Consider the following 11,911-nt stretch of genomic DNA (forward strand, 5'->3'; position numbering starts at 1 on the left):
AGAGCCGAGTGTATTGTTTTTACATGTATATTAAAAGCAACTATTCCTGTTGGTGCAAGAAGAAGCTAAGGGCTTCTTCCATCACTTCACGAATTAGAAAGAGATTCAAAAATACAATGGATAAGGAAAGACTTCCCAGTGCCCGTAGTGCCCTAAATATTCATAAGAAGAGCTTCACGAATTTCATATTTAGCAAAGTGCCTTAACACAATCTCATAAGCAAGTCGTTGTTTTTCCGACAATGAATCTCGAGATGCAAATGTTCTGTTTGAATGGTCAACAATATCACCTGCTGATTTTGCATTCCATATAAAATTAGTAGCTTCCTCTGCAACATCATCAAAAATAGTTGTACTTTCACAGTCAAAGGATATATCAAAGTCCCTTCGACCAAGGGTGTGAAGATTAGAAACATTCACATCGTTTGGTGGAACCAAATGAGAGAAAATATGCCATTCTTGAAAATCATCTTCAACATTCATTTTGTGGTTTGAAAAATCACCATGTTCTTCATCTTCAATATTGTCTATAATTGGTGGGTTTCGATCAACATGCCATGCTCGATATCGAAAATTCCTCCAACTTTCAATAATAACTTCAGCTGAAATGCCAACTTTTGCAGAAATGTCATGAAATGGCTTGTACAATAGTAATTCTCACCAACAAAAGGTTTCAAATTCCTCTGAAGCCTCACTGGAAATAGAATAAAACCGTGGCCAAACCCGAACAATAGCATGATCATCTCTAGCCTTCCATGGATCTTGTTTACACTTGCTATCAAATGTCCAAGATCTTGTTGTTTCTATCAAAGATAGACTTTCAAGGAAAAAAGGTCTCTTCTGATAATGTTGAATGAAAGTATTCTCAGATGAAAATTGCAAGCCATCCCTTGATATTTTCCTAAAAACTTTTCTTCCAACATTTAAGGAAACAAAATTCTGACTACAAACAACAAGAGGCAACTTAAGTAAAATATGGCATGTTTCTTGTGCTCCAATGTCATGGTCAACAATTGTTTCTGCAAGAAACTTTCTCTATGCACATAAAGCATGATCCTTAGAGCCAATAGAATTTGAAATTCTAGTTAACATATGATGATAACTTTCAGACCTTTTTTCTACTTTCGATGCATACTTAACAACGTATTTCAACATAGCATAGTGAGAAAGCACTGGCCGGAAATCAACATTTGCACGCCACATTGTTAGAAGGTCAATGTTATGTACATTAAGCCTATTATCATTTCTTGTCGGCTCATATTTTTTTCTTCCTTGATCATCTATGAACAATCTTGATTCACCACAAAGATCCCATGGAGCATTGTACTGACATGTTAGAATAACGCCCTTTTTTCACAAACAAGAATCCATAGTACACTTTGTGTGCCTTTGGACACAGTTTAACAATTCTTCATAATCATTATGAGGATTACAAGAGAAAATCTTACTAGTATTCAACAGGAAAGGGTCATCATTGAGGCTTCGTGGAACCATTACGTTGCAACAATGTATGTCACATGGATTCCATGCAGTTACATATTTGTTGAAGAACATCTTTGCAAGTCTTACATCAAAACTATTTGACCAATCAAGTATTTCCATATCAGGAGCACCTTCTAACCATAGGAAACCATGGATATGTGTTGAAGCTCTATGTTGCCACTCATATTTGAGATAAATGAACATATAGTTACTACAAACAATATAAATAGAATCACAATAAAAGCTGAAAAAGTATAGAAAAAAAATTCAACACAAACGTGTACCAAAATTCTTTATCTTTAAGGTATTTTTGGATAACTTCCTCTCGAAAAATATTGAATCTGTGGTGCATAAATGCTGCAACAATATGAGGGTACTGGATAACATTCTCAATTTTCATACGATGCTCATTTGAAGAATGAGAATGTGAATGTACAGGCATGAGGTTATGCAACTTTTGCCACTTTGTGTCAGTTGCACTCAAAGTAAAAAATAAATATGGACATCCTAACTAAGTAATCTTTTTTGTCAATTCAAATCGACACTTTGTCTAGTATGCCCTTGTACCTCTCAGAGAAGAACCAAACTACATAAGATGCTCAGCCAACTTATTATCTAGTAAATCAGATAGTTGGTGACACAACTCCTCCACTGTTGTAGGTGAGTTATCATGTAAATATTTCTTTGCAAAAACTGCAGCAGTTGCTTGGCTCCGATTCCGCATTATCATTTTTAATAGGTAATATCAAAACTGAGGATGGCTTCCAAATCTCTGATCATAGTACCTAAGAAGATGCAATGCATACTCATGAACTTCAACACTACAAATACATGGTTGCCACCAATCAACATCACTAGTTGGGAACAATGTTGGAAACGCCATATCGAACAACCCCTCTGTATTATATTCATTCACTAGAAAGGTTCCAATAGTGGGCCAATCCATGTCTTGAACATGTGAAGATTGAACATTATCAAGAAATGCTCTAATTTCTTCCACTTCTATGTGTTCATTTGGTAGGCGAGCAATAAAGGAAGAAGGATGAGAGGACAAATGCTCAGCATGAAACTCTTCATTATTAGTTTCATTGATCTCAGATTCTTCAATATTATAATCAACAAATTTAAGCCCGGAGAAGACATCCGTTGATCTTTCGGGCAAAGCATTCACTCAATCATAATCAATTACAACATCTTGATAGTATTGATCACGCTGGATTTTGAAAATCAATGCGTCCATCACTCGAGATCTCTTGACATAACAATCCTAATATTTAGACTCAGTGCCATGTCTCCTCGCAATTATAAAGTCAATATCTTCAACACGTCAAGGAAGGCTTTGTACAATTGTAGAAATATATTGTGGAAAGCTAATTGTATGACCACTATATTTATATTGCCCACCTCGTGCATGTGTCACTTGAAAAATGGGATTCACATGTGCTATTAGCATTTCTTCAACTTGAGTAAGACTCTTAAAATATGAGGTTTTTCACCAGGATCTATGTTATTATACCGACAAAAACGATGGGCTCCTCTTTCACTCTTACATCGTCTGCAAACAGGTCCTTCAGAATGTCTCACAACAAGGATTCATGGATATGATTCTTGGCAAATGTGGCACATATGGACAACTGACAATCTATCTATCTTTGCTCGAAACCTTTTATGCATTGCAATCATGTTTTCATCAAAATGAATACAATCTCTACTCACTGAACCATGTTGAAAACCATTTCGATGAGTAAAATCGCTTCCAACATTTACTTCATCTTCAATAACATGAGATTCCCTTTGCAAATTTGAAGCACGTGGAATGCATCTATGAGAATGTGTTTCCAAATTTATGGTGTGCATTTCGCAAATTTGAGAGGATGTAAAGGTCTCTTTGTCCTAAAAGACTCTAAAATTTAATTTGCAATTAACTATAAATGAAGAAAATGAAAGAGAATCAAATGCATTCAAAATTTACATTTTTGTCTTCACGTGGATGAGGGTTATGAGACCGTTGCTCTTGGATTCTAAGAACAGTGGACGGAACATTTTGCATGTAGTTTCTTTGCATCTATTCAAATGAGTTGTTTCCTGTTTCAAAAAAATAAAATACGTTATAAAACTAAATGTCCAAAAAAGAAAGATTCAAAAATTGAAAATAAATCAAATACATCTACAATAGTTTTACAATTTGATCTTTTGGATTCCAATTGGCGAACCTAACGAGATGACATCATGGTTTGTCCATGAAACGTTAGAAAACACAATTTCAAGGCAACTTTAAATGAGAAAATGAGAAAAATATCAAATCCACTCAACATTTACATTTGTTTGGTGATGTGGATGAACGTTATGAGATAGTTCCTCTTCACTTCTAACATCAGTAGATGTAACATCTACGAAGTTAATTTCTATGCCTCTATTGGAATGACTTTTGTCCTGTTCAAAGAAAATAAAAGACGCCATAAAATTCATTGTCTAAGCAATTAGAAATTTAAAAAATGAAAAGCAAATCAAAAACACTAAAAATTTACATTAGTCTGGAATGTAGCTGAACAACCACTATTGCAGCGAAAACCAAAATATAATTGTGTTACCTCCATTGTGCCATGCAAAATGCTATCAGGGATGACTGATTCTCTTGGTGGGACCACATTACTTTAAGAAGTGGGATTTGAAGGTCTTTTGTTTCGAGCAACTGAATCTAAATTATCAAACAAATGGCCAAGTAAACTATCATTCAAATCATCACACAAAATGTCATCGTTACCTCGACCATGGCTTATTTGCAACCTTTGGCCATCAAAACATGCAATTGGACACATGGAAGGGTTAGGGTGGACATTTGCATGCATAATATCGATATGGCGTTCTTTGCGATTTCAAGAGGTTTCCCCAATGTTATGAACATTTTAAGAAGAGCATCGAACAACATGACTATGCTGAGGAGGAGCATATCTTGATAATGAAATATCAGCAGGAAATGTTCTTTCCATTATATTGTCCATACTACGATACTTACAAGGAACTTCATAATCATTTTGAAGAGTGGCTTCACTCGTTTTTCTCTTGTATGTAGCTCTCCCACGCTCATTTATCACATCCTTATATTGTTGATACCGTAAACGACGACTTCCTCTAGACCTCTCACGTGATTGTGATGACAATGTTCTTTTTCTTGCACGCATGCTTGTGCCTTCAGATGACATGTCTACAATGAATAATAATTATTCATTATGCAATCATAAACATGGAACATAAAAAGTGTATATCTTATTTTTTTTCCAACCATATAAACTTATGAAAATGTATAAGGCTTTTTCCAAATGCCTAGAAACAAAAACAAAACATTTCAAAATGGCAAAAAGAACAAATGAAATCTTCCAAATGGCTCAAACAAAAAAAGAAGTCTAAATTTCCATGTATCTTATTATAATCAAAATGGAACCCATACTATTGCGACACAGAAATCTAATAATTTGGAACTATATATACTATCAAAATATAAATATAAATATTAAAATGAACATAAACATATAAAACCATTTGACAATCAATGACAAAAACCATTACAAATATAATGTATAACATAAATCATAGAAATTATAATTATACAAACAAACAAAAAAGCATAACATCGAGAAAAATCTACCTGTAAATAAGAAACCTTTAGTGGAAACAATATTAAATATTTTACATCACAAAGATCGATACAAACATAATTTTAAAGTATTACCATAAAGACACATAGTATGTATAGAGGCAAAAATGGAAATATTTTCCACAACCATAGAGAGTATATAAAATGGAAATATTTATAAGAACTCCTAAGAATACTAATATCCTAAAAATCCATCACCATATCCAATGGTGGAATCTCATCAATAGAATCCATACGGGCAACAATTGCAAAAACATCTCCATACTCAATCAGACCATCGCAATCCTCTTGTGTTGGGTATCAAAACCAAGACATCTGCTCATTAGTTGAATTATCAATATCTATTGGAAAACAGATGTGAGTTACGATGTCATATAATAGGAAAGAAACTTCACTATAGTTGCACATAAGAACCAGATCACGGACTGTTCGGAACGGAAGATAGCTAGGACATTTTCTATTTATATCTGCAGAAATTTCTTCCAACAACTTCCATCTGAAACGCCAAACATCTTCAAAGTAGTCAATTCTTCGTTCAAAACACAGTTGACCAAATTGGAACAAATGAAAAACCCCACTCATTTTTTATTATGTCAAAATAGTAGATTGTATACCCGTACCGAGGATAATCTTCATACTCCTTGTCGAGATACAACCAAAACAATTTACTTTTATAAAACACTACATTCTTGGGGCGTGAAGTGCCACCAAATGGAACAGCAGCCCGTTGCCATACCCTATCAAGACTACTGCAAACATAAAATTCAGACAACATTCTGTCATAGATATGTTTTAGAACAACCTAGTCATATTTTCTACTGCTTACATTTTCCAATAATGAAAAGAACCCCGAGTCTCCAATTCGTACTGGCCCTATGTTTTTAAATGCCTTTGTAAATGGATTCACTACAAAATAGTTGTGTGTTTGGGAGCATTCTGTTGGTACGGATAAAACAACCGTTAGTCCAACAACACACTCTACTCTGTATCTTGAATATATGAATCCCAAATGAAATTGATATATGTGGCCATTCTGATTAAGGTATTGGGCAGCAAAACAATTGTCTTCACTATGGAGGAAATGAACGAGAAATCCAAATTGGTTCATGGAGACATTCTTCCAACTTAAAAAGAAAGAAGGGTGCTACAAAGCATTCTTCCATTTCTTACATACAGTGCCAAACTTTATCACAACCGATAAAGGGTGCCACAACAAGACAAGTTCAAGAACATCAAATGGAAGAGAACTCGAAATAGTTTGATCCATGATGAAACATTGCAATCACCTAACAGTAAAAAAATAAATCAACAAAACAATTTAATGTTGAATAAAATGAAAAGTAACATAAATACATAATTTACCACACACAATTTTCCATTTTGTTGAGACTATGTTAACTGAAAACATAGCAAAGGATCATGAATCCACCATGATGATAGACAGAGTGCAAATAGCCATGGAAGCTATTGAGACACTCACTAAGAAGGAAAGACTTCTCCCGAAAGATGTTAAGAAGGAAGGAACTTATGCAGATGATTTAACCTTGGGAGAAGGAACACTAATAGAGGAGTGTTTTACAGAGGATGACCAATCTTTTGAAGCTGTCAAAAGTATGGAGAAATATCTTTCAGAAGATAAAAAACTCAGAAGTAAAGGAGGATGGAAAATGTCCATTAAATGGGACAAGCAGTGATTTATTGCAGTAGAAAGAATTTGATAATACACTGATATTTGAAACTGTGACAATATAGGAACAAGTTGTTGTCCAAGAAGGTGATGAAATTCAGTTTGAAAAGCTGATATGTGAAGCAACAGTTGAGACTGTTGAAACTTATGATTTCCAAACTAATAATTTGTGTATAAATGTAGGAAACATAAGTAATGATGAAATACTTATAAAGTGTCATATAGAAATTGCATTGCTTACACTTACTTTGTAATTATGTATTGATTTATATATATGTCCAGAGATTGAATCCCAAGTGAATAAGTGTAAGCATCGAATGGTGGAAGATGAGCGAACTATATCATTTTGTATATATATCTGTGTGTGTGTGTGTGTGTGCGTGTGCACGCGCGCAGGTGAAGTGCAGCAATCACACAGAGAATACATAAAGAGGAGGATCGAGATGGGGTGTTGAATCCATTAGAAGGACCAACCAAAGCTGAGGAGGAAGAGTGCATGGAAAAATAACGGTGGGACGAAACCTTTAAAGAAGAGCAAAAATGAAGACTTAGCATAAATTCTAAGTAAAAGGAATGAGCAGAGGAGCAAAAATCGATGCTCATGAATCGTTAGATCTGGGAAGATCAACGGCTGAGATCAAATCAGGAAGATGAAATATCACATTGGCAGGGTCATTATACAGTTGAACTCCCCCAAACGGAAAACCCATTTACACTAAGAAACGATGAAAAACACAGTCAGAACCAAGTGCCAGACTTGAAATATTATAGGGAATGGTTTATACCCTTATGGGGTCCATAAAGATATAGAATCAACGTATGGAAGCGGAAGGAGTCGGCATTGAGGTTGAGCGATATGCGATCGCGCAAGTTAATCTGAATCATTGGATCGTAGATTGAATCAGGAAGGTGAAATATCGCATCAGCATACTCATTATACAGTTTAACTCCCGCAAGTGGAAAATCCAATTACACAAACAAACAGTGAAAAGCATAATAGGAATCAATTGCCAAACTTGAAATATTATAGGGAATGGTTTATATCCCTATCGGGTCCATAAAGATATAGGATCGGCATATGGAAGTGGAAGGAGTCTGGCATTGAGCTTGAGTGATATGCGATCACACGACTTAATCTCAAGCGTCGGATCGCGGATTGGATCGACGATCAAGATCTGATCACAAATCGAAATCAGAGGAAGCGCAGATCGGAGTGCACAATGCAAAGGCTTGGAGACCCGGAACCGATGGGCATATAGTGGCGAATCTATAAAATTTGAGATCCGCTATATATATGATTCGGAGCGGGTTTCCTGTGTAATCCATATATTTCTATTAAAGTGGTTTAATGCTAAAACATACGTTAACACTCCAATATCGCATATCAGAGCGGAAGGGGCGATGAAGATACATATATATACGTATGACTGTGGAAGGAGCGATGGCCGATTGCAATGAGGTTAAACCTCGAGAAACGTGACAAGGCTGTACGGAAGGGTGGAAAGGTATGTTTATGTGGGCATTTTCCTTTGTAAATGGTTTATAAGGAAATATGCGCCGATAAGAGATTTATGTGTTAAAAACATATGTAACCAAAGGTTTTGTAAGGGGAAGCTTATATATGTGTGATTTAAGGTTTTGTAAAGGTTGTGAAGTGGTTTTAAGTCCCGATCTTTCGAGAGAAGATCAACGCCAAAGAAGCAATAAATTTTGGGAGAGCGTTTAAAAAAAAGACCAAAACCTTCTTTTTTCTATGGGCTAGTGATATCACAAATATTTTATACACAATGGATTCCCTTATTTTTTTTCTACGGGCTAGTCATCTCATTTGAATTAAGGTAGAAAAATATCGCGAAAAGAAAAAATGTACATACCTGTAAGATCGATTTCTGAACGCCTTTGAAACCTGAAAAAATAGTAATGAATAATTGAATCACACACGAGCTACACCAAATTATCAGAGACAGCCGCAAGAGCATGGAAACAATTAAAAACACAATCACTGAGAAAGCATTTCAACAATGCTGAAACCTGAAAAAATAGTAGGGAATAATTCAATCACATAGGAACTACACCAAATTATGAGAGACAACCGCGAGAGTTTGGAAACAATTAAAAACACAATGAGATTTGCCACTTTTTTTACTAGATAGAAGCCGAGAGAAGCGATCATTCCAGTTATCCTTCAACAGTTCCAACAAACTTAAGTGCTAACAAAGAAATGCATGTATCCACGAAATGTTTGACAATCACTAAGAAAGTGTTTCTCTAATGCTGAAACCTGAAAAAATAGTAGGGAATAATTCAATGAGACACGAACTACACAAAATTATCAGAGACAGCTGCGACAACTTGGAAGAAATGAAAAACACAATGAGATTTGCCACCTTTTTTTACCAGATAGAAGGCAAGAGAAGCCAACATTATAGTTATCCTTCAACAATTCCAACAACCTTAAGTGCTAACAAAGAAATGCATGCATCCACGAAGGGTTTGATTATAATATATGGAACTATGAGATTCGAACTTTTGTAATGTAACTAAAAACTCAAAACCCCTGGTGGAGGAGAATATGAATAGGTAGAAAGTTTCATATTTTGACTGTACTTAACTGACTTAAAGAAATGTTTAATCGATTGATGCCTACACACCTCATTTTCATGGTTATTGATGATTGTCGGGCACAAATGCTTCAACCGTCATTGCAGTGCATGAAACGTGTCCTTATTACTCGAATTTATGCCTACATACCTCATTGTCATGGTTATGGATGATTGTAGGGCATAAATGCTTCAGTTGTCATTGTAATGGATCAAAACGTGTCCTTATGTTTCAACCATTCATACCTTTCAGAATGGAAAGAGACCACTTTCAAAGGCACTGTGAAAGACGGGTGTTCAACACTAATTTTTTTATTTCATTTTTAAGTGGTTATCAATGAGAAGCACAGTAAATTTTTAATCATGCTTTGTAAAAAATTAATTTAAGTATGGTTTAAACATGTGTTCTAGACATGCAAGAAAATTACTCTCCTGCTAATTTCATTCATTGATTTAGTGAGGACTACAAGAATAAACTGGCATCTTTCAATTCAGGGTCAAAAAGATTAATTAAAAAAATGATTAACTTGCCGATTCTAATAGGGAGGACACCTATCGACCTAAATCTAATTTATTTAATTCTTAATATAAAATTAATAAACAAGTTTATAATAAAAAAAAATATAGTTTATATAATATTCAAAAATATAATTATATATATATAAAAATTTACTACGGAGAAATTTGTTCTCTCAAACATTTAAGATGGATATTTTAAACTTTTCCAAATGTACGTAGTCGGTCACCGACAGGTGACCTGGAGGACTAAAAATATCTACGTATTCTGTACCTGATTCAAGGCAATAATAGTCACTTTTAAGATGGATATTTTAAACCATTCCAAATGTAAGTAGTTGGTCACCGACACGTGAGCTGGAGGACCAAAAATATCTACATATTATGTACCTGATTCAAGCCAATAATAGTAACATTAACATGGATATTTTAAACTATTCCAAATGTAAGTAGTCGGTCACCAACAGGTGAGTTGGAGGACTAAAAATATCTACGTATTCTGTACCTGATTCAACGCAATCATAACAATGCGCAGAACTTATATCAAATAATGACAAATTTTCAGATGGATGTGGCGGCGTACTAATAATGGAAACAACTCACCTCAGGATAAATCAATAACCCATATACGAACCCTAATAAATCAAATTTTTATTACTGGTGGTGGTAATATGTAAAGCTGTAAATAAAACCAAAGAGAAATCTCAAAAGCAGAGTTGCTCGCTCGGCCAACGAATTAAAACAAATTTCTAAGGCCGAGTTTGCTGATCTACATATTCCAGATCAGGTCGACAATATATTTAGAAATGTCCCACCCTGCAACGGTGTGGCATTTTGTCTTCTTCCTGCGACCTGCGATCTAGGAGAATAACCACATTCTTGCTTAAGCAGCCCCAGACCTTATCCTCAGACCTACCAGGCAGATCATAAAATAGACCTGGCAAGTAGCATCAGCACTCTAGTTTGAGTAGTAGTCTGCTAGTGCCTGCATGGCCTGAACCTGCTTCTCAAGAGCCGAGATGTAGTCGCCAGCCTCCTCTAGGAAAACCGGGGTGTCCAGTCCACAGCTGCCCGGGACCAGCAACCTCAGGGTTTGCATACGAGCAGCCACGGTGCCTCCTGCTTCTTCCTTGCTATTATGCCGCGTCCTGGATGCCGTTCTCAGCAGCCCCCTGGTAAAGTTGTTCCGAAGAGCGGTCGTTTTGAACCTCCTGGTTCCGGCAGACACCGATGTCCTTACTCCGCGGAGATTCCTTCTGGATTTAAGAACTCGCAGTTGTAATCGCGATTTGTTCAGTTTGAAAAGGCATTTTGCAAGGATGGCCCTGCTCCACGCGCTTCGACACCTTGACCTCATGGCCAGTGACATATCTGTAGCCAATCTCACGGCTCGAATTCGAGCCGATGCCCCGGTTACGGTTTGGGTTCTACCATGGCGCAGCACCGCCATGAGGTGGCTCAAATATTTCCGTCGGAACATGGCCCTCCATGCGGCGTGGTTTCCCTCTTCATAACTCTCTTCCATAGCTGCTCACAAAATTAGGAAACCTGAAACACCAAACAAATGATTTGTATCAATTCCGCCGTTGCACGGACATGTTCTGAGCTCCTCCTGAAGGGCTTTATAAATAGAAGACTTATCACTTTATGCGCATGCGACTGTTATCAGGGTGGACATCGTTCACAGCTTCACGCTACCGCCATACGGACAAGATGGCCGTCCCCATCAACGCTATCCATAACTCAAAACCGTACTGAGTTGGAACCCGGAGTACAGTTTGCGTATTTGTCAAACTTGATTTAGCAAAATTAGGTTAACACTTTTAATTACAAAAATAATCCCCACATTTAATAAAATTATTTACGTTTTAGAATCGAGCGCTTCTTTCTCAGTGGGGTGAATGTGTATTACAGAAAACATAGGAACGATTGGCGGTCTCATGGTTCAGCAGGATGCTGGGAAAAGGAAATA

General features: G+C 36.2%; 1 protein-coding gene across 1 annotated transcript; it reads right to left on the minus strand.

Moving 5' to 3' along the window:
• Positions 1-10,578: 10,578 nt before the first annotated feature.
• LOC149231145 (transcription factor bHLH148-like) lies at positions 10,579-11,566 on the minus strand. Its single transcript, XM_089376206.1, has one exon. It carries the CDS (start codon positions 11,462-11,464, stop codon positions 10,898-10,900), a length of 567 nt encoding a protein of 188 aa, XP_089232332.1. The 5' UTR covers positions 11,465-11,566; the 3' UTR covers positions 10,579-10,897.
• Between the last annotated feature and the right edge of the window lie 345 nt (positions 11,567-11,911).

The sequence above is a fragment of the Pinus tabuliformis genome, chromosome J (genome assembly GCF_031772625.1).
Source record: "Pinus tabuliformis cultivar Carrire ecotype Pingquan chromosome J, CPIR1, whole genome shotgun sequence".
NCBI classification, from domain to species: Eukaryota; Viridiplantae; Streptophyta; class Pinopsida; order Pinales; family Pinaceae; genus Pinus; species Pinus tabuliformis.

What these genes read in the sequence shown, in the direction of transcription:
- LOC149231145 (XM_089376206.1), bottom strand. Translation starts at nt 11,464, where the DNA reads ATGGAAGAGAGTTATGAAGAGGGAAACCACGCCGCATGGAGGGCCATG.